The following is a 24416-nucleotide window of genomic DNA, read 5'->3' as shown; positions in this document are numbered from 1 at the left end:
TTTATTACATAGCTGGTATAACCATTAGAACGTCCTTGAAAGTTTTTTCCAATGTGTTATTTTTTTCCTACTATAAAGGGTTTTTGATGGGGTTCTTATCGGCGAGTGCATGAAATTATAAGTCTCATAGAAAATTATTTTATGGCAAAATTTGACTATTTTTCAATAGTTTCATTATCAAAATAATATATTTTCTTGCAGTGATTTATAAGTTTGCAAGCTCCATAAGCATTTATCCAAAAATCAATTAATGTACTGTACTTCTTTATTTGATCTCTTCACATTAAGTTGAAAGTTTTGTTTTATCATATAGATATATATATAATCCGCTTCAACTCCTTTTTACTCTTTGAAAGTTGCCCAACTTATAATTCAAAAGAGGATAAAGGTTGAGCATGATGCCATTAGATTGGAAACCATCAAATTGAAGATATCGTTAGGTGCTGACCCTTATTGGGAGCATGAAATACATATATAAAATCTTGATATTAAATGTATACTAATATCTCTTTCAAGCTTAATACACTATATTGGAGGAGTTGATTGTGCTTTACCAAAGCAATACATCACCTCCACTTTTACACCACATTAGTTCTTATCAACATCAATTACTTTGTATATAAGCTCTATCAACATCAATACTTTGCTCTATTTCCTAATAATTATCCAACCAACTTGTAGGTTTTGTTTTAATTACCATTCATATAATATAAGAATGTTAATACTTAATTTACATGTCAGAAGTAATTTATATGTATGCAATTTCACTATCATTCGAGAATGAATCAAACTTTATTCAAATTTAAATTGAACTATATTCAAACATGAATATTATATGTGGCCATGCCTTATTTATATCATGTTGTTAAAAAATGTGTATGAATTATGTTAAAATCTTGCTCGAACATTGTTCAAACACAGTTCAAGTAACTATTGAGTAATATAATCTTCGATACTAACGAAACATATTTAGTCACATGACTTGCACTGTGTTCGAACATAATTTGAGCATATGTTTTAACAAGAATCAAAACTCACTATTTGATATCATATCTAATTCTACATTAAGGTTTTGTTTGGAATGATTTTTTTATTGTTTCTTAAAGTAATTTTTTAGTACAAAAATTAAAATTTATTTAATAAAAAGCTGCTTTAAGAAGCAGTAAGAAAGCCCTCCCAAACAAAACCTAAGGTTTCGTTTGGGACAACTTTCTTATTGCTTCTTAAAATAGGCTTTTAATATATACATTTTATTTTTTATATTAAAAAATGATTTTAAGAATTATTAAGAAAGTCGTCCCAAACAAAGCCTAAAGCTCTGTTAAAGTGACCTAATTTATAATAAACAATATAAACTTCTATAAAAATAGTACATATATATGATAAAATCATTGATGACTGAAAAAATAATCAACTTCATCAATATGATTCCTCATGAGTGAAGAAATATGGGATGGAGATATGAGACCCACAAAAATTTAAAAAGTATAAGTAAGAAATGAGAGATGTAGTTCTTACTATCCAGTTGGATCTAAACATAATAGAATATTTGGTTCATAACAGAACTCTCATATATATTTTCTTAAAAATGGAGCACATTTCTTTAATTTAGATAATATAGTGCATATAATGTAAATTTTCCCTAAATACATACTATAAAATAAAATTTCACTCTTATAATTCCTACAACCTTCGGCCATCATTTTATTAACATCGAGGTCTTCTCCATTTCGCCCAGTGCGGGAGGAGTCGCTACAGCTCGCCCTCTCCTCTTCATTTATTCAGATCGCGGGCCTCTCTGCCATCACGTTCAAGCATGGCGCAGCCTCTCGTGAAGAAGGATGACGATCAGGAAGACGAAGGTCGGTCCCATAACCTTCGAAATCTCCATTTCACCTTAACGACCTCTTTCTTCCCCGATTGTTTTCTTACGTGGATCTGCTAGCCTTAAATGTTTACGCGCTTGTTTTCGACGGTTCTGTTCATCGCTGTTTTTACAATTTGAGCGTCGGGTGGTTCTTAACTAGTCATGTCGTTGTTGGATCTGCTTTATTTGGATTTGGTTGTAGCGGGTGGATCTAGACTGCGGGCGTTATATGATTCCTTTGCTGGATTTGCTGCCGGACTAGAGTGATTTCATGTTGGAATAACCTATTTTAGGGGGCCGTGTGAGAAATTTTCGTGTAATGTCAGCATTTGGGAATTCAGATCTCGGACGGGATTTTAATATATATAGATATGGCGTCTGATGGATCAGACGCAATTATTGACATCATCTTGTTTCCTTCTCTTATGCTGCAGAGTATTCTCCTTTCCTGGGGATCGAGAAAGGTGCAGTGTTACAGGAGGCCAGGGTTTTCAATGACCCTCAACTTGATGCCAGAAGATGTTCTCAGGTTTATCTTTTGGATATGAGTAAAACAGCTTTTTTGTTTTGATATCAGATTTAATCCTGCGGAATTGCACCTCAAGGGAATAACCTCTCTGACTAGTTGTTTGCTTGCGCAACTTGCAGGTTATCACAAAGCTCTTATACTTACTAAATCAGGGAGAAACCTTTACAAAGGTAACTTCTGTAATTCACAATTTATCCAAACTATGGTTGGCTCAGTTTGTTTAATAGTTTATTGCAACTTCTATTTTTTGTATCTGTACGTTAAATTTTTTCCAGTGTTTATATCTCAGTTGGAACCTATTCGCACTTGTCCTTCTTATTTTATGTTACAAAACTGCAGGTCGAAGCAACGGAAGTGTTCTTTGCAGTGACAAAATTGTTTCAGTCTAAGGATACTGGTTTGAGAAGAATGGTTTATCTGATGATTAAAGAAATTTCACCTTCTGCTGATGAGGTTAGGCTAAGGAAAGCTACTTAAAATGTCAGTTTCTTATATTCAAAAACTTCTTCTTGACTTATTTTCTTACTTATTGAAGGTTATTATTGTCACTAGTTCGTTGATGAAGGACATGAATAGCAAGACTGACATGTATAGGGCTAATGCAATAAGGGTTCTTTGTAGAATTACTGATGGCACTCTTCTAACTCAAATTGAGAGGTATTTGAAGCAAGCAATTGTTGACAAGAATCCAGTTGTTGCCAGTGCTGCTCTTGTTAGTGGTATCCACTTGCTTCAGGTATTGTCTTGTGTGCACTGTTATCAATGGTAAATCAGGCATCTGAACTAACTTATGAATTCCTACTCAATGTGGACAGACAAATCCCGAAATTGTGAAAAGGTGGACAAATGAGGTTCAGGAAGCAATTCAATCAAGAGCTGCCCTTGTACAGTTTCATGCATTGGCTCTGCTTCATCAGGTTTGACTAATTTAATGGGTACTTTTTTGGTCTTCAGAATTATACTATTATACTATGAAAGACCAGTCATGATGATCACTTTTACTGAAAATTATTTGACACATGCTTGATTGAAGTAAAACACAACTTCTAGAAACTTAAAAAAAATTTGTAGTTCAAATCGTAAATGCAAATTTAATTAACAAATATATGAGAGAAAATATGAAATTTTCTTTAAGTAATGTAAGAACCTTTGACGTAGACCCAATATTGAATGTGGGGATGTGATAGAACATGATATGGGAATTTACAACCATAGGTTTATGTTTGTGGGCACATGAAATTAAAATAAAAAACATTATGGCACACTCATACATTAGTGTGGATAGTACATGCACTTATGCTTGCAAAGTTAGCAAGCATATACATGACTAGGGTTTTAAATGAATTAAGCCGAGCCAAGTACTATGTATGTTCAAGCTCATTTATTTATTTTCTTATTGAGCTCGAGCCAAGATTGAATTTAAACCAAGTTTTAAAATCTTGTTTAACTTATTTATGCAATTTTCTATTGAGTTTGAGCGGCACCCAAGCTTTAATTGAACTTGACTATGTATAGGATGCTGATCATTCAAACATATAATCTTATTATTAATAAAAAATATGTTAATTATTTTTATCAATATTAAAATTAATTCGCTCAACATTATTTTTTAATATTTTATGATTAACTAATTTAGTTTTTTTGTTCAATATTTTCATCATTAAATAGCAATTAAATAATAAATCAAATTATAATCTATCAATCTAGTATTATTCAATATTTATTATCAAATATTAATAAAAAGTAAAACTAAAATTTTAATTTATCTGTCTAATTATTTATTGCGAACCCCTAGATAGTGTGATAAAGGCTTGTTGTTGTTGTTGTTGTTGTCATTGCCTAATTATTTGCTCAACATTTTCATCATATGTATACTTTTAGTAATATAAATTGCTTTTGATGTGTATAAAATATAAGAAATTGATGCAGTAATATATAATAAGTTATTTAAAAATAATTGAGTCATCATTAATGGGCATTTTCATGTTTATAGTGAGCTACTTTTGAAACAATAAACAACCATACTGCCAGATTGATGACATCACTACTATATTTGGCTGCCACTATTGTCATGATATTATCTCTTCCAAAAGAATTGCCCTCATCCTTCATTTTCTTAGACAAACCTTAACCACTTTATTGCACTCCAAATTTCCCATTTTCATCCTTCTGGTGGGTAGCTGCTTGTTAACCTCAAAAGGTGAAGCTTGACTTGCATTTGAATTTTTTAAGTTTGGTTGAGTGGAGCTTAAGTGTGAGTGGGCTTATGCTCAACATGGCTCAACAACATCCCTAATTGTAAAAAAAATAATACAATGTTTACCCTTTTACCCTTCTCATTATATATGTATTCCTATAGTTGTCCTTTTTATTACTATCTTTCATTTGAAATAACAACTTATTAGAATAGAAGAATTTTGCTGGTTACTTCAGATTCTCAGATGAATAGCCCACTCATATGGTTATGCTCTATTGCTTTTGATTTTAAAAATAATTAAGCCCGGTTGAATAAATTAATAAGTTTCATTTTAAATTGAGAATTAGAAGATTAAGCGGCCACCATTAATATGAACCTGACTTTCGTCACTGTATCTGGGTCTTGCCTCCATCCCAATCTCTTAGCTTGAGCTCCATTACCATCTCTGTGATCATTATCTAACACCGTCTCTAAGTTCATCCTTTATCGTCATCTCTAAGTGCACCCCTTATCATTGTCACTCATTTTGAATATTTGATTTGGAGGTTACATGGTAGGTATTAACATTATGTATTTTACATCCATAACAAAGGAATTAGCATATTATTTTGTTTAGTTTTTGACTTTAGCATTAAAGTTTTTTTGTTTTTTTTTTTGGCTACAAAGCCTCTGATCCTAATATTATCCTTTTTAGTTGATTGTTTTTAGGACCACTTTCATATTAGATGTTTAAAGCAACAAAATTCTATGGACCAACATAGTTTGATGGAATGTGGGTACACAATACAATTATGCTAATTTATGCTCCATGAAGGCATACTATAATTCCGGTGCAATAATCTGCCTTTCTTGATTAGGATCATGTATTTTGAGAATGGATGATATTTCCTCAACTATTGACCTAAGTAGAGGTTCACGTTAATGTTCATAGCATGGTTGCGACTTGCTATTGAGAAGGGTTTGATTTTTTTGTAACTTATAATTGATTTAAGTTATAATATACGCATTTGAACTTTGGTAGTTATAGCACAATTTTTTCTTAGGTTGCTTGTTGGTTCAAGTGAAATAGTTAATTAAGTTGTTGGTTTGTTTTTGGATTTTAATGGGGCTTCTCCTTTATATGCTTCTCTCGAAGTTTGCATTTGGTTTGAATATTTAACAAATATTTTCACCATTGGAAACGTTCATAGGATTCACTTAAGGAAATGATTCGAATCTTGTTACTAACAACCACAACTATACATTGTTTATGCACACGCAAACTAGTTGATAGAAGTCGTTGGCCTAGTTGCTTGTCAGCCATAATGTTTTCTTGAATCTTGCATTTGATTTGGATATTCAATAAGCATTTCTACCCTTGAGTTCCCCCACAAGGTGCCACCTAGGGCTATGATTCAAATCAATCCACCGAAAATCATGAGTGTTTGGGATTTTATGTATGAGGTACCCGAAGAAAGGTGATCTAAATAGGACCTTTCAAGATTTCTAATTATGCAGGGATCATGTATGAGAAGTGCATTGTGATGAGGGCAGAAACTTTATAAGCCATAACATTTCTTGGGTGCTCGTATGGGATTTCCACTTTTTTTTTTTTTTTAATATTTGCAGATAGAGCATTGCTAAACTTAGCCTCATTTGTAGCTCACACTTGATAGTTTCCTCTTAGGGTAGTTTGTATATTGCCCAACATACAATATTGATGGACCTCATATGCCACAATATTATTCTATCTTTATTTACTACAATTGGGATTTAGATCAAACCCTTCCTGACAACAACCACACCTTGCATATTGATGTGAACCTCTGTGAACTTCCTTGTATGTTTTCATGATAAGTTAGTGGATGGAGGAGTACTTTGGCCCTTGAGTTTTCATTATATTAGTTTTAGTTAGAAAACCTTCCCCTGTCTATAAAATTTTGCTAATTTGAGCTTCTCTAACTTGACAGCAGGAGTGTCAAATTGGGCTGTCGGGTCTGACCAAAGTTGACTTGACTTGACCCTGACTCATTTATTATGAGTCACTCAACCTAAACTTGACCCGCTTAACCCATTTATTATATGGATCATGCAAATTTTGGATAAACACAACTTGTTTAACCCGAGAATGACGCATTTAACCCAAAAAAATGGCTCTTTTAAATTGAAACCTACCCGTTTAACTTGAAATTAGATTGCATTTGAGTCAATTTGGGATTTGTGGGCCAACCCAAACCCAACATTTTATTTGGTCAATATTTCACATTTCAGACTTGAACTAGACCCGAAATTTGATCGAGTCAGTCGGAACCCAATATTTTTTAGTCATGTTCGTGTTGGGCCATTTATTGAGACCACTACTTGAGAGTATTTTTTGCACATTATCACTTGAAATCATGACATGACATTAGCACCCAACATGAGGGTGTTTGCCCCACCGCCCACGAAAGGTGTTTGATGCTCAAGTCAGTGATTGTATATTAAATGATAATGTAAAAGTTTATTATAAGATTAAGATGACAAGCCAACCGATATATTGATATTAAATGATAAGGAAATCAAAATAATGGTATAAAAACTTATTAAATATTTAAAAAGCAATCAAAAAAATGTTGTTACACTGTGGTAGCTTGGTAGACATTTTAAAGAAAAGGATCTAGTAATTGTGACTAATCTTGCTAGTCTTGGATGTGATGATGATAAGTAATATAGACTATATATTTCTTTACTTAATTGGGTTGCAGCATGCATACTTGACATCTTCTCATGTCATGACAAGCATTTGGAACTTTGATTAATTTGGTTTGTGGGCTTGAATCAGATTAGAAAGCTATCCGTTGATTGAAATCATATTGAATAGACCATCATTATCCCTTGGGGCACATATGGTGCCTAATGGGGCTTTGGAGGTGAAACCCATTTGATTTGCATGGATGTAGTTTGAACCCTGAATGAATCTATTTAGGATTGTAGTAGTAGAAGTAGCCTAAACCCTAAAACTGTAGCTGTAGAGAGGGTGTCCTTATATCATTGGTGACAAGTCTTCTTATTAGTGGTGGCGATTAATCATTGTAGAGAAGGTATGCAAATTGAAAGAGGTGTAGAATAGCTCTCTGCGGTCAGATAAAACTACCCATAGATAAAGAAGTTCACTAGATTTCAAGATTTTGATTGTTTTAATTCTGAGAATAATAAGAAGCACTCAAGATCTTAATCATTTCTCTGCCACCCTTTCCTCTTTAAAAGGGAGGAAGGAAGGAGGGAGAAGAATGGCAGCTCTCGGTGGTTGGATATGATGGTTTATAAAGAGAGAGCGAGAGGGATAAGATTGCTTTTGTGTGTGTATGTGAGAGAGAGAGAAGATTGCTTTTCTGTTTTCATTAACCTATCCTTCTTCTGATGAAGTTTGAGGGTTGCTTGAGGGTGGTGATATGCCTTGAGCGAGATAGAGTTGAGGGAGAAGGTTCACTTGATGTGGGGCAGTTCTTGGTGGTGAGAAGCACAAAGCTTCCTTGCAATGCCAATGTCACATGCTTAGGATCTTCATTGAGTTTCATGCTTCGTTCTAGCTATCTCTTTACTCTTCATGCAATCATGAGGGAGAGAAACATTGATAGATGAATGTTGGAAGGTTTTAGAATGAGATTTATCTGATTGTGCTCTTATTGTTAATCGTTAATCACCCTCTTGTTAATATATATTTAGTTTACATTGCCGCATTTGCACTTGTGTAACTTTTTTTAGTGGTTCTAATTATTTCTAGCTTGTGTAGTTAAATATTCAATTTATATGGTGCTGATGGTTTTTTACTGCCACCTATCTTCAGTAATGCTTATGTACTGATTGTGATCTTTTTTAGCTGTGGAGTCCCATATTTCCTTGACTTTTGTAGATTGAATATGCATGATGCAGGTAGAAAAATGATATTTGATAACAAATATCAATAATTGCGTTATAATTGGAGAAATGCCTGACATTAATTTGGCTTTCTTGTAAACCCTTTAGCACTGTTCCTGATTCTTGACTGAAATGGCTCTATAGATATTATTTTTTCTTGCATGTGCGTCCCGAACTTATTATTATATCCTTATTAAATGCCAATTGTTCAAAATTCAATAATGATAGGTTTTATTTGCAGATTAGGCAAAGCGATCGATTGGCTGTAAGCAAACTGGTTACCAGCTTGACGAAAGGATCAGTTCGCTCACCTTTAGCTCAGTGCCTTCTGATTAGATACACAAGCCAGGTATGCCCTTGAACTCTAATGTTGAGTTTAACTGATAAATGAGATGCTAAAGGTCAGCTTGTCAGGTGATTCGGGACTCAAGCATGAATAGTCAAACAGGGGAACGACCTTTATCTGATTATCTTGAAGCTTGTTTACGGCATAAAGCTGATATGGTTATTGTTGAAGCTGCAAGAGCAATTACAGAGTTCAGTGGTGTCACAAGCAGGGAGCTCACGCCTGCAATTACTGTATTACAATTATTTTTGAGTTCTTCCAAACCAGTTCTCCGTTTTGCAGCTGTTCGTACTCTAAATAAGGTTGTTTCAAGTCCTTTACTTGTACCTTAATAATTACTGCCTGTTATCTACAATCAATTGCTTTAGTGGATAACCTGCGTTTCTGGGAACAAGGCTTTCCATTAGGATTATTTACTTGAATCTTATTTTTTCAATATCTTTCTCAAAAGAATTGCTTCATTTTGTTTACCTTAAATTTACTTAGGTTGGCTATATTGTAAAACGACAGTCACTTTGGAATAAAGTCTAATAGCATTTTGCCAATTATTGGGTATATAAGGACATGCTTTAACGATTGAATAATCTTGGTTCCTACTGAAGAAAGTTATGCCTAGCAAAGCTTCAAGCCTGGCCATTGCTAGCATGGTTCTTTATTCTGTATGTACGAGTGAATACTTTAGTAGTGACTGAGTCAGTTTAATGCGTAGCATGTGATACAAGTAATGATCTGTAGGCTCATAGCAATGTGTAAGTTTGCTCGTCTGTTGGGCATCTATCCGTGTTTAGGAATTCATTATTCTATATTTATGTGCTTACATATGTGATAGTTCCTTCAAGCGGAAATCATTCTGTCATTTTGTTTCTCTAGATGTATTTTTCTTTTTATATGGTTTGCATTTATGAAGTTCTTCATGTTTGCATGATTTTGGGTTTGTATCATTCTTTGGGATAGTCATGCTTTATTATTGCTCGAAGAACTTTAACTTTTTACCCATCTCATCAATCCCAGTTCCCTTATTTTGTTTTTGGATTTTTTTTCTGTTGAATTTCATTTTATGTTTGAGAGTTTACCATAATTAAAGCATGTTTTCCGTTGATCTTATGTTTAATGGTTTAATTTGTTAAAACAAAGAAAAAGGAAAGCTACAAAGCAAGAGATGGGAGAATTTATTTAAGTATTGGAATTAAACAAGAAAAAAACTGAAATACATTATTGGTTATTTAAAAAACCGTAATTGTTTGCCATAAAAAAATGAATGTGAAAGTATTGATGCGAATTTGAATTGTTCTATGATAAATGTGAAGCATTTTCTATTATACGTTTATGGTGATCTAAAGTACAAAGTCAACATTCGGGCTATGACGTGCTCAGCCTGCTGATGTCGTACGCCTAAGCCTTAATTGGAGAATGGTAGGTTGTATGATTTTTCAACAATGTACTTGTTGGTAACTTGGTACTTCTTTTGAATACTAAATCTCTAACTGGTGCCCAGCTTTGCATTTTTAATTTGTAGTTTCCTTTTAGATTTCCTTCAGTGGCCATGCATGATCGGGACTCCGTTTTCTTTATTTCCCCTCTTTATTAACCTTTTTTGATTTTTTTTATAGTTGTCTTAATATATGCATTTTAGTACCATTCATGCCTCCTCTTATCCATTTACTAATCTATTGCATGCATTTTCTTTAGCGTATATGCTACTATTAGATTTAGAATAGTATTCTACTAAAACTGACCCTTGTGTGACAAATTATAGGTAGCGATGACCCATCCTTTGGCTGTTACAAATTGCAATATAGATATGGAAAGCTTAATCTCTGATCAGAACAGGAGTATTGCTACTCTTGCTATTACTACACTCTTGAAGACGGGTAATGAATCTAGCGTAGATCGCTTGATGAAGCAAATTTCAAATTTTATGTCAGACATTGCGGATGAGTTCAAAATTGTTGTTGTGGATGCTATACGATCTCTGTGTTTAAAATTTCCTCTGAAGCATCGGTCGCTGTACGTAATTTCATTATTTTTGCAACATTTTGTGAGATTTTTTTTTTTAATTTCCTTGTTTTTCACTGAAGTGTTTACCTCTGTTTATTGTTTTCAGGATGAACTTCTTAAGCAATATTCTTAGAGAAGAAGGGGGTTTTGAGTACAAAAAAGCTATAATTGATTCAATTGTCATTCTCATTAGAGATATACCAGAAGCTAAAGAAACTGGCCTGTTTCAACTCTGCGAGTTTATTGAAGATTGTGAATTTACTTATCTTTCAACTCAGGTATCTACTACTTACTGAGTTATTTAATTCATTATAACATATACTGATCGGACTGCATGAATTATTATAGTATTGGCAATAATTTATGCATTTGAGTGTTACGAGGATCCAATGTTGGTATGGGTTTACTATGTCAAAATGGTCATATAAGCTGCAATTTCCTATGGACTAATATATTATCTGGGTTTTGTAGACTTTACTCTTCAAGTGTTGGCTAGGTTTTTTTGCTTGAGAGGACTCGACTTGAGGTGGTTATGGACAAAAAGAGAGTGGACAAACTACAAACTTGATGTGTGTATGTGTAGGTTGGGGTGGGGTGACAAAAATTAAGGTGGCTAGAACTTAAGTTTAAAAAAAAGAACGCATCTTTATCAAATTTTTTCCATCATCATAAGTTCAGTTACTACATCATCTGTTGATAGGAAATACTTGTGTTCGCAAGTAACCCTAAGGTAATACTTGAGTTCTCAAGCAATCCTAGTCAAGATTAGGTCAAAAACAGAGAACAAACTGCTGTCCCAGCAGTTTGACAGCACCCTCGCAGCAGAAATTTGCACCAAACAGTGGAAATAAGAGAAACGAAACAAGATTTTCACTAGTAGATGCAAAAAAATAGAGAAAGATACAATGTTCTTCGATTCGAGAGGAAGAACCACTCTCCACAAATCTCTAGCAACCCCTAGAGCCCAAGCACAACAGGAGATCTCAAACTTTCATTCAAAATTCAAGATGAGCGTTCAATTCCCCCCCAATCCCCTAATTAAACACAAAGGACAATAATAAACTTCATAAAATAGCCCCCAACATTCAAATTTTCCCTCCTAAGATCACCTAAGCCAAACGTGGTCCGCCTCTAAATCCCACTCCCCCTCTGTTTTTTTTGCCTGGAGTAGCAGTGGACCGGTCCGGGCTGGACCGGTCCAGCCGGCCCCTCCTGGGCCGGCGTAACATTACTCCCCTCCCAAAAACTCACTTGTCCTCAAGGTGAAAAGAGGGAAATTGCTCCTTCACTCTTTTAAATGGCTCCCATGTAGCATCGAAATCGGGCAGACCCCTCCACTTGATCAACACTTCTTTGTTGCCATCTTTATCTGATCTTACTTCTGCGAGCTCCAGCGGCTCTAATCACTTCTAATTCCTCAGTCAGTGTCACTGGTAACTCCGTACTAACTGCATGCTCTCCAATCGCTCTCCTCAACTGGGATACATGAAAAACTGGATGTATGGTGGCTGATGGGGGCAATTTCAATCGATACTCCACTGCGCCGATCTTGTTCAACACTTTGTAGGGGCTGAAGTACCTCGGTGCTAACTTCTCATTTCTTCTTCTCGCTACTGTCCTCTGCCTGTAGGGTCCTAGTTTTAGAAATACCTTCTCCCCCACTTCAAATTGCATGTCCCTCATGTGTGTGTCTGCCTGCTTCTTCATAATCTGCTGTGCTCTCAGCAAATGTTTCTTTAACTCTTCTAGCACCTTATCCCTTTCGTCCAAGTACTGCTCAACTGAAGACACCGGTGTACTTCCCTTTCCATAGTGCACGAGGTGTGGGGGGTCCCTACCATAAAGCACTCTAAACGAGGTCATCTGTGACGCCGAATGGTACGACGTATTGTATCAATACTCTGCCTAAGGCAGCCACTTTGCCCACATTCGCGGTGTTTCATACACAAAACACCTCAAATAGGTCTCCAAGCTTCGGTTTACCACCTCAGTTTGCCCATCTGTCTGTGGATGATAGGCGGTGCTTCTCTTTAGGACAGTGCCTTGCATCCTGAACAGTTCTCTCCAGAACTGGCTGAGGAACATTTTGTCTCGATCAGACACAATCGATTCAGGAATCCCATGCAGTCTCACCACTCCCCTGATAAATGTCGTTGCTACCGACACAGCAGTGTAGGGTTGTCGCAAAAGGATGAAGTGTGCATATTTGCATGGCCAAGACAATCGCCATCAGCTCTCTCTCGTACATTGACTGTAGTCTTGCCCTGGTTGATAGCACTTGACTAAAGTATGCTACAGGCCTGTGGTTCTGCATCAACACTGCTCCCAACCCATATCCTGACATGTCGGTCTCTACTACAAAAACCTGACCAAAGTCTGGAAGAGCTAGAACATGAACAGTCGTCATGGCTTCCTTTAACCTCTCGAATGCCTGGGTGGCTGCCTCTCCCCAGCAAAAATTGTCCTTCTTCAGCTGCTTAGTCAAAGGCCAGGCAATGGTACTGTATCCCTTCACAAACTTCCTATAGTATCCAGTCAATCCTAGAAAACCCCTCAATTCCCTGAGGTTCCTAAGTAGCAGCCATTTCTGCATTGTCTCAATTTTAGTTTGATCCGCTGCCACTCCTTGAGATACCACATGTCCCAAGTATTCCACACTTGCCTGAGCAAAACTGCACTTCTTCAGGTGGGCTTTCAACTGGTGCTCCTAAAGCACTTCCAATACCACTCTCAAATGTTCCAAGTGCTCATCCACAGTCTTGCTGTACACTAGGATGTCATCGAAAAAGACCAGGACGAACTTCCTGTGGTGCTGCTTGTACCCAATTCATCAAGGATTGAAAGGTTGCAGGAGAGTTAGTCAACCCAAAGGGCATTACCAGGAATTCATAATGCCCTTCATGTGTCCTGAACGTTGTCTTTGGAATGTCCCCTTCCTTCATTCTGATTTGATGGTAGCCTGATTTCAGGTCCATCTTTGAAAACACAACTGCTCCATGCAGCTCATCTAGTAGCTCATCGATCACAGGAATGGGAAATTTGTCCGGTTCTGTCTCCTTGTTTAGGGCTCTGTAGTCCACGCAAAACCTCCAGCTCCCATCATTCTTTTTGACCAGTAAGACTGGACTGGAGAAAGTACTCACACTAGGTCTGACGATCCCTGCTTCCAGCATCTCCTTGATCAGCTTCTCAATTTCATCCTTCTGAATCTGGGGGTAACGGTACGGTCGAACACTGATCGGTGACACTCCCTCTTTCAGAAGAATGGCATGCTCCTGCTCTCTGGGTGGTGGCAATCCCTGGGGTGGCTGGAACACCTCCCTGTATTGTTGTATGAGTGGTTGCACCATCGGTGGAATGTCTCCTTCTTCCCCCATGCTAACCCTCTCCAAGCGTTGCAGCTCCACTAAGTATCCCCCTCCCACCTCCTGGATGGATCTGATCATGGATTTGAGGGATACTCCTGCCCTGGATAGCCCTGAATCGCCTTGGATCGTCATCCTCTGTACCTCCACCATTAGTTCCATCCTCAGAGCACCCCAATTGACTTTGGTCTCCCCCAGAGTCTGCAGCCATTTCATTCCAAGGATGACATCCGTATTCCCCAATTCCAAGGGAAGGAAGTCTTCCTTTACATGAATCCCCTGAATCTTCAGTACCACCCCTCGACAAACTCCTCGTCCCATCTCTACCTTCCTGGTGCCCATCATTACCTCGTAACCTCCCGTGTCCACCAGCTCCATCCCCATTGCATCAACAATTTGGGTGGAGATGAAATTGTGAGTTGCCCCACTATCTATCAACACAACCACCTCCCGGTCAGAGATCTCTCCTTTCACCTTCATAGTGTGACTCGAAGTGAATTCCACTACTGAATTCAGAGAGACTTCTGCTACGTCCAGGTGCAGCTTCTCCTCCTCCTCCCCCTCGGGGTCACTTCCACCTCCCTCTTCGTCTTCCTCATCTTCACAAACGAGGAGAACCTGAAGAGATCGGTCCTTGCACCTGTGTCCCGGCATGTACTTCTCATCACACCTGAAGCACACCCCTTTTGCCCTCTTATCTTGCAGCTCATTCTCAGTCAGCTTTTTGAACTGCCCACTTTTGCCGCCTCCTGTCCTCTCCTTTGGTACATCTCGCGGTGCAGCTTCTTTTGGAGCTAGGAAGGTAGTCGTCATCTTGTAGGATCCCCCAGAGCTGCTGCTACGAGCCCCTTTCTCCAGATACCTCTGATCCTCCGTGCCAACTCCATGGCTTCCCCCAAATCGTGAGGTCTCATCACCCTGACAGCTGCCCTGATCTCCGGTTTAAGGCCCTTCATGAAGTTCCCCTCCAACACGGCCTCAGAGAGACGATCCAGCCTGCTCGCGAGGTACTCAAACCTGTCGCGGTACTCGGCGACCGTCCCCTCCTGTGTCAGGGCAAATAACTGTTTGTAGAAGTCTCATCCCCTACTGGTTCGGAAACGCTCTAGCAGACAGTCCTTGAACTCCCTCCAACTTCGAATGGGCCGCCTCATGTCCCGCCACTGGTACCAAGCTAATGCTTTCCCTTCCAAACACAGTTCTGCCGCGGTCAATTTATCCTCCTCGGTCAACCCATTGACCGCATAGTATCGCTCCACCTTGTAGATCCAGCCATGTGCGCCCTCGCCCTCAAAGATGGGCATCTTCAATTTCCTCACCCTCAGGTCTCCACCGTTTCCCCTAAATCCTCCGTAACCCCCCGCTCCCCGAGGGGTAAAAACTCCCCAGTGGTCACGACCTTCCCTCCGCCGATCGTACCCCTGTCCTTCCTCATACTCTTCCCTTCTCCTCTCCTCTTCAGCACCTCGACGGTAGAACTCATCCCTTCTCCCAAAAATTTCAGCACCTCTTCTCTCGTAGCCCATGCTCATCTCCTCCCTAGAAAGTGGTTCTAGCGGAGGCATTCCGTCATTCTCGTCAAGGATCTCCACTTCCGTTGTGTCCCTCCCCCTCAATGGGTTCGGGTTCCCGTATCTCCCATTGTCGCCGGTGGCTTCCCTTGCTTTCGATGTCGTCGGGTTTGGCTTGCCCTCCAACATCTTCTTAATCATTTCCTCCAAGGCCGTGAACTCCCATCCATCTTTTCATGGATGGATGCGAATTGATTTTGAAATTCAGCGGTTCTTTCTTTCAAATCGGTCTTCAGTTGGCCGATTTCTCCCTCCAGAACTTCTACCTTCATTCCGGCCATCTTTTCTCCCACGGTTGTCGAGAATTCCTCTTGTGGAAGATGATTCCTTGCTGAAATTTCAGAATTTCAGCCGCCGATGGTCCCAAGACGATGCTCTGATACCAATTTGATAGGAAATACTTGTGTTCGCAAGTAACCCTAAGGTAATACCTGAGTTCTCAAGCAATCCTAGTCAAGATTAGGTCAAAAACAGAGAACAAACTGCTGTCCCAGCAGTTTGACAGCACCGTCGCAGCAGAAATTTGCACCAAACAGTAGAAATAAGAGAAACGAAACAAGAGTTTCACTAGTAGATGCAAGAAAATAGAGAAAGATACAATGTTCTTCGATTCGAGAGGAAGAACCACTCTCCACAAATCTCTAGCAACCCCTAGAGCCCAAGCACAACAAGAGATCTCAAACTTTCATTCAAAATTCAAGATGAGCCCTCAATTCCCCCCAATCCCCTAATTAAACACAAAGGACAATAATAAACTTCCTAAAACAGCCTCCAACATTCAAATTTTCCCTCTTAAGATCACCTAAGCCAAACGTGGCCCACCTCTAAATCCCGCTCCCCCTCTGTTTTTTCCGCCTGGAGTAGCAGTGGACCGGTCCGGGCTGGACCGGTCTAGCTGGCCCCTCCTGGGCCGGCGTAACAGCTGTTTCTTATATTACTTTCTGCAAACAATATGCAGCAGTATTATTATTGTTTCAATAGAAATATTGTTCAAATGATGTTTGTTAATCATTCTATTAGCATTTTGGTAATTGATGCATTTTTTTAATTTTTGGTGCATTTAGGTACTACACTTTCTCGGAAATGAAGGGCCCAAAACATCAGACCCAAGTAAGTATATACGGTACATTTATAATCGAGTGATTCTTGAGAATGCAACTGTAAGAGCTGCTGCTGTGAGTACCCTGGCGAAATTTGGTTCCATTGTTGAATCATTAAAGGTGATTCAGATGATTAAACTAGAATTTATCTCCAGATGTATTATTCTTCACTTAATTATTTGACTGGTATAATCTTTTGCAGCCTCGCATATTTGTTCTTTTGAGACGTTGCCTATTTGATAGTGATGATGAGGTAAGTAGCTTTAGAAATACTTTCTTTCCTTGCGTTTGCATTGAAGCAGCTGATTAATGCTTTGGTGTGACCATTTTCATTCTAAGAAACCTCATGGTGCATTAGAGGGGAGTTCAGGGTTGTAGCAATAAAGAATATTCATGTTGTGCAAACTGTCCAATATGATGCACCTGCTGAGGGTGGCCTAAATCTGGGAAATTATGGCTACATTTTACTCTCTTTGATGACAATTGCATCCCTTTGAAACTTCAACATTTGTCCTTGTTTTTGTTTACTACTCTTGGCAAGGCTACCTTGCAGTCATGTAAATCATTTTCTTCAACTCATGGACAACGGAGGACATATTATTTTCTCCAATTCCTATAATGATATGATCTATTGATTTAGTTATACGAGTTATTTTGGTAAGGTGAACAACAAACTTTTTTTAGTTGTTGCGTCCATCTTGTCTTACTTTATTGCCTCCAACTACCATCGTTGTGCTGATTGATACCCTCTAGACAAGGAGAACTCGTGGTCACTTGGATTTTTTCTCACTTGACTTTGACACGCATGAAGGACATTTTTTCTCCCTTTTGGGAACTCTTTTTTCTGTGATTATGAGTTCCTTTGCTTTGAATTTCAATACTTGATATTTTAGTTACGTACTGTAGAATTTAGGATGTTACTTTTGACTGATGCATTGCGCTTCTTTCAGGTTCGTGATCGTGCAACACTTTATCTGAATACGCTTGGGTGGGATGGTTCAGTTGGTGAAATTGATAAAGGTGTGAAAGAATTCCTCTTTGGTGCATTGGATGTGCCACTTGTCAACTTGGAAGCAAGTTTGCGAAGCTATGTATGTGCTCTTCTAACCCTGTTTGTCTTGGTTACATCACTTTGATACTTGTTCAACTTCTTATTATTAATTAATTTGCAGGAACCTTCTGAAGAGCCCTTCGATCTATCTGCTGTTCCAAAAGAAGTTAAATCGCAGCCACTTACTGAGAAAAAAGCTCCAAGCAAAAAGCCTCCCAGTTTTGGGGTTTCCGCCAATGGACCTACCTCACCTATTGATGCATATGAAAAGCTGCTTTCATCTATTCCTGAGTTTTCTAGCTTTGGGCAACTGTTTAAGGTTTTGAACCGAGACTACCATATTCTGTGCAAAAAGGTTATAAAAACAAATTTTAATATGGATGCCTTAACATCTTTTCCTTTTTTCTTCCAGTCTTCCGCACCTGTAGAGTTGACAGAAGCTGAAACTGAGTATGCGGTTAATGTTGTTAAACACATCTTCAGCGGGCATATTGTATTCCAATATAACTGCACAAATACAATACCTGAGCAGCTGTTGGAAAATGTATTTGACTATCCTTTTGTGATTTAGAATATACTTTAGTGTTTGAATTTTCTTAATTTCCTTTTTTGGCCGACTTGCCAGGTCGTTGTTATTGTAGATGCTTCTGACGCAGAAGAATTTGCAGAAGTTACATCAAAGCCATTAAAAACATTACCCTATGATTCACCGGGGCAGACATTTGTTGCATTTAAGAAGCCAGATGGGCTTCCATCCACTGGGAGATTTTCGAACTTGTTGAAATTCATAGTTAAAGAGGTATTAATATTTCTAGGCTGTCAAATCTTGGAAAATAGAAGAACACATTTTAAGAAATTCTGTTTTGCAATTTTATTTGATACATTTGTTACTTGTTGGTTACCACTTCATGTGCATGCCGCAGCTTGTCAGAGTGTTCATATCTCAACAGAGCTATTTATGAATTTCTCAAAAATCATTGTCTTGCAGAAAATTGGCTTTTATATTCTTGCAAAGCTAAGCCATTCTTCTGGTTTTTAGAATGGATTGATTGGATCTATTGTTTAAAAAAAAATGGTATGAAATTGAGCCTTTAAGACATGGACCAAGTTTTTTAGGGAGTATCAAACAGTAGTTGGAACAACCAAGTTGGATCTTAATGTACTTAATTTGATTCTAGTTGTGTGGCCCTTAGCAACCAGTGCGTACTGTGCTCACAATGCAGTAAAATTACTGCTACTTGTTTCAGGTAGATCCAGCTACAGGGGAAGCAGAAGAAGAAGGTGTTGAGGATGAATATCAGCTTGAAGATCTTGAAGTTGTTGCGGCAGACTATATGTTGAGGGTATCTGTCTTAAACTTCAAAAATGCTTGGGAAAGCATGGGTCCAGATTATGAGCGTATTGATGAATATGGACTTGGTGTGCGGGAAAGCTTGGCTGAGGCCGTCACTGCTGTCATCAACATTCTTGGCATGCAGCCTTGTGAAGTATGCTCACTTTTTCCTAATCAATTCTACATAAAGATCTTAACTTCGCATTGTAGTTTGATACTTAGTGATTAGTTGATTACCTTGTTCAACCCCTGCATTCAGCTGTACAAGATCCTTTCTTGTTTTACCGATTCATTCGTTATTTCTTAAAGACATTGTTATAACCAGTGAGTCCTTTCACTTATGTATTGTCTTTTCCCGTAGATTTGACATGCAGGATTAGAACTTCTACTCATGATCTGGAGAAATTATTAGGTGCGGAAACCGGACGTAGTCCGGACATTCACTTAAAATTTGACACGTGGAGTGCACTTTAGTTGTGTGCTTTACTTGCGCTTTACCTATGCTTTAGTTGCACTTTAGCTGCGCTTTGACTGCTATTTTGTTGCGCTTTTTGACTGCGCTTTACCTGCGCTTGGCTTAAAGTTCCGCGGACACATTAAATATATGAATTAAAAATAAATCAAATTGAATATCCACGTGTCCACTCCACGTGTCAACATTTTATTGACGTCCGGACGCAGAGCAACGTTCGACCTCCGCACCTAATAATTTTCCCATGGTTTGTTTTATCCAAATAAAGAACCTTATATGTAGTTTCCACAACTTGTATGCAAGATTCACTGGTGACCAAGCTTTTAAAAACCTAGTTTAATCCTTCATTTTGGTACCTTTTTCGAGGAGTAAATCATATGATCTAACCAAAACTTTGCATTACAGGGAACTGATGTCGTCCCTAATAACGCAAGATCGCACACCTGTCTGCTCTCTGGTGTATTCATCGGCAACGTAAAAGTACTTGTTAGATTATCATTCGGGATTGATGGGCCCAAACAAGTTGCCATGAAACTTGCCGTCAGATCTGAAGATGAAGCAATCAGTGACGCCATTCATGAAATTGTGGCCAATGATGAAGCAATCAGTGACGCTATTCATGAAATTGTGGCCAATGGCTAAGAACATGCAATAAGACTATCTTATTTTTTGTGTGGAAGATTCTAGAAAGGCATCCGTTATAAAATTCCAGAGTTGAAGGAGTTGCAGTATCAGGTACTAAATGAGGTTTGTGGATATTATTCTTGAGGTTTAAGAGTTGTTTCCTCTTTTAATTTACATTAGATCTCCCTTATTTTGCTTTTATGTAGAATATAATGGTACACATGTTCTAGCTTGATTTCTCTTTCCGAACTTTTAAACCCTACAGCAGTAATAATTTCTGTTTCAGGTCTAGTCTTTAGCTGCTATTCATCCAACTTGTCTTCCTCAAATATAAACAATTTTTGTTAGTCCAATATGGAAATTTTATTTCATTTTTTTTTTAATGTTAGTCTAATTTTCTTTCTATTATCATGTTAACTTTAACGGTTCTATGGATCTGTATTAGTTCATATAAACGGTGTAAATTTGAACCCCCTTCACAGAAATCATGGGTTGAAGAAACTTAAAAGCGGTAGGGCCAAACTCTTGAGAACTATTTGATAAGCCACTAATATTCTATTAAGACTTGTAGGAGGTTGTTGATGACATAAATATTGGAGTATTGTTAGATTGGTCGAAATATGTTTATAATGTGTTGTATGCCCACCATTTGACCAGCCTACTTAGCTGCAAACACACTGCCCGTATATTGATGATTTTTCAAGCAAAGGGACTAAAATGAGACTTTAGGTTGAATTCATATTTCAACATGACCATAATTTGGAGCATGGAGCCCTTTTAGGCTTTGTCTGGGGAAAAGTTATTCTGTGCAGATCTCGGGTAACGTCCGGTGATCAATCAGAATGAGTCATATTATTTTTTTGCTCGATATCGGTGCTTGGTATCGTTCGGTATTGGGTGATGTGGTGTGTTCGGATTGATCTCCGGACCGTCTGATGTTCGCACAGAATAATCTCTCACTTGGGACGGTTTTCTTACTATTTTTTTTTATTTTTTTTTTAATAAAAAATTTAATTTTGTATTTAAAAGTTGTTTTAGAAAACATTAAAAAAGTTGTTCGCGTAGACAGCTCTCTTTGGCCTATTGGTTGAGAGCTTAGGGTAAGCGTATAGTGGATTGTACTGCTATTTCATAGGGGCATATACTCTCATTGGTTGACAATTTTTTATAATTTTATTATTTAAGTGTCCTGTTCATTCTTAATTTTATTAATATACTGAGGGCTGTAAGAGGATCGATCAAACTTTTAGTTTCCTTAATTTGTGTTGATTATTTTTGTCAAAATTCTAAACCCTCCATAAAAGTTATTAGAAAGATGCCTTGGTCATTTGTTTTTTTTTTTCGTGTATTTGAGTGTCTTAATATCATAATAATTAAGATTTCTTGAGTTTCTTAAATTTATCTAATCGAGATGAATATTTTAATTATAAATTTGGTGAAAAAGAAATTTAGGTGATCTTAAATTTGATTCTAGAAACTTTTAATTCAAATATTACAAAGAGACTTATGTTTGATCGAATAGTTTTTTCTAATGATACGCAGAAGCATGCAAATATACAATTTAAATGTACGAATATGGAAAAAATTCTCCCTTCTAAAGCATCTTTTGACTTTGCTGTTCTACAATTCTCATCTACTTTAATATCTTATTATGTCAATAAATTTGTGTAAATATTATATTTAACTTATATCAAATCAAAATTTAAATATTTAAAATAGAATATAACCTCATTAAACAACCAACTCTTGTACTTAAAAAGAAATGGTTACAACCAACTTCAAATCATCATAATATAATCTTAAATCACTCTTAGTATTGATGATTTAAATTGTAAACATGATCTACTAATGCTTTGTTAGTGGTATAGCTCGATATTGCTCGGTATAACTCGGTATTGGTCTTCACATGATGATATTCTTCGTCAATATCAAATAATAGCTAGCAATACCGAGCAAAAATCGAGTTTTTTAGCGGTGGGAGGACGTATCTCTACGTCAGGTGGGAGGACGCAATTCTTTTACTTCTGTCAATCTTTCTCTAGCGAGCTCTCATTGCGATTCTTTTTCTTCTCTGATCACTTGAGTAAACAATTCAAGCTCGAGCTTTTGAATTAGCAGGCTCAAGCTTTTGAATAAGCAGGCGAACCGAGCTCAAGCTCAATGTATGAACTAAACAGGCTCGAATTTGAATTCATTTCTAGGTTTTGATTGATGAGCCGAGCTCAAGTTAGCTACTACTCGAGTCGATCATTACACCTGCGGTGGATGCCCAATGTTGACATCATATGTGTTAATTTTAATTTGTGGGTGGATTAAATAAAAAATCTTCAATAGAATTCGTTTCCTGTTTAACAAAAAATAATTAATTAACTATACTTATAATATCAAAATTTTAAAAATAGACTTTTCTTAATACTTTGCCCGCTTTTCTATTTAACAAATAAAATAACTTACAACAATATAATTCACCAAAAAACTAAACTCTTGCTATTTTTCTTTTCATAATAATCTCTTGTTACTATTCACCAATTATTTTTTTGGAAATTAAATTCATGCCATCACAAACTTATACAGTTGGGCATGCCAAAATAAATCATTGAGAATTTGCTGAAAACAAAAAAATATATAAATTAAAATTTAAATTCACAATAGTAGCTAAATTAAAAGATTCCTCTACTATGAGAGCACACTGCGGTGATACATACAATTTCTATAGAAACATACAAAAATAGCACAAGCAATTAGATAAAATAATTCAAACTGGAAAACAGCTAAAAGTTACCTGAAAGCATAAATGGTACAAATTTTACACCAACTGGAACATTTGGGTCGAATACTTTTCTCTAAGCACAGGAAAGGCTAACTAAACAATAGGTCATTATTAGCTGGATGATAGAACCGTAGATCAAATCACTTCTCTGTGTCCTCCAAAGGCCCATATCTGTCATGGAAAAAAAATGCAGATAGTAAAGAATTTGAAGCCTGGTTTGCAATTTGAAGATGAAAGACTCGCCTATATGTCCAATATCACTTATGAAAAAGGTTTTGAAATAGTGCTTGGAGAATAATAGTGAAGAAAATAAACAAAAATAGTTGATTAGGATTTTTAACAAGGAATGTCAATTTGACTTTAAGGGATAATGGAGAGCTAACAAAGGCATGAGAAATCTAATAAATTCCTATGGAAAAAATAACCTCAGGCATAATATAATTACAAGTCTTTGACAACATTCATAGAGGCAGAATGTAAATGAGTATATGTGTGAAAATATTAGAGTAGCTCCAGTGGCAAACAAAATTAGAGAGAGCCATCTTAGATGTATAAAACGTTGGCCTTCCAATCACCGGGTTAGGAGAATACATGTATTAGATTTTGCCATAGAAAAAAAATGTAGAGGTAAACATAAATGACTTGGTTAAAAAATATTTTTATTAGATTAAAATGAGAATTTGATATGCCTGAGGTCTACTATGGAAGCCATACATTTATCGAGAGGTATGATGGAGAAATATAAAGAGAATAAGGAGGATCTACATATGATATTTATTGATTTAGAGAAAGCATAAGATAAAGTTCCAAGGGAAATGCTATGGAGAGTTCTTGAAAAGAAATGAGTTAATAACACTTATATTCAAATCATTAAAGATATGTATGCAGGAGCTATTAATTGTGTTCAAACCACAAGGTGGTTTGACCAAGTATTTTCCTATTTCGGTTGGATTACATCAAGGATCAACCTTAAGTCCATATCTTTTTGCTTTAGTCATGAATGTTCTCACTATACGTGAAAAGGTTGGAGTAGCTCCAGTAGAAGATAAGATTAGAGAAAGTCGCCTTAGATGGTTTGGTCACATAAAACGGCGGCCTTGCGATGACCCGGTTAGGAGAGTAGAAGTATTAGATTTGACTTATGTTAAGAAAGGTAGGGGTAGACCTAAAAAGACTTGGTTAGAAAATATTAGGAATGACCTTTCTTTATTAGATTTAAACGAGAATTTGACTTTTAATAGGACACAATGGAGAAAAAGGATTCATGTAGCCGACCCCACGTAGTGGGATAAAGGCTTGATGTTGTTGTTCTTGTTG

At 37.1% G+C, this 24416-nt stretch overlaps 2 protein-coding genes across 3 annotated transcripts in view; one reads left to right on the top strand and one right to left on the bottom strand.

Moving 5' to 3' along the window:
• The first annotated feature begins 1694 nt into the window (after nt 1–1694).
• Nucleotides 1695–20710, top strand: LOC110115438 (coatomer subunit gamma-2). Of its 2 annotated transcripts, none has more exons than XM_020848660.2 (19): nt 1695–1862; nt 2302–2396; nt 2516–2566; nt 2736–2849; nt 2932–3132; nt 3212–3313; nt 8711–8818; nt 8884–9117; nt 10572–10822; nt 10920–11091; nt 16814–16969; nt 17052–17102; nt 17800–17940; nt 18022–18219; nt 18313–18444; nt 18526–18699; nt 19148–19387; nt 20111–20257; nt 20300–20710. In XM_020848660.2, the coding sequence occupies exons 1-19, from the start codon at nt 1817–1819 to the stop codon at nt 20345–20347; spliced, it is 2661 nt and encodes an 886-aa protein (XP_020704319.1). In that variant the 5' UTR covers nt 1695–1816; the 3' UTR covers nt 20348–20710. The 2 variants fall into 2 exon arrangements, with proteins under 2 accessions (XP_020704319.1, XP_020704317.1); XM_020848658.2 differs by having other exon boundaries at nt 20111–20277; nt 20320–20710.
• Nucleotides 20711–22932: 2222 nt separating this feature from the next.
• Nucleotides 22933–24416, bottom strand: part of LOC110115474 (guanine nucleotide-binding protein subunit beta) — a 15889-nt gene continuing 14405 nt past the window's right edge. The window contains exon 6 of the mRNA XM_020848720.2: nt 22933–23270. Coding sequence (XP_020704379.1) covers nt 23235–23270 — 36 coding nt within the window. The 3' untranslated portion in view covers nt 22933–23234. The remainder of the gene's footprint in view (nt 23271–24416) is intronic.

This window comes from Dendrobium catenatum, unplaced genomic scaffold (assembly GCF_001605985.2).
Source record: "Dendrobium catenatum unplaced genomic scaffold, ASM160598v2 fragScaff_scaffold_1483, whole genome shotgun sequence".
NCBI lineage: Eukaryota > Viridiplantae > Streptophyta > Magnoliopsida > Asparagales > Orchidaceae > Dendrobium > Dendrobium catenatum.
This window is presented reverse-complemented; position numbering and strand designations above follow the sequence as displayed.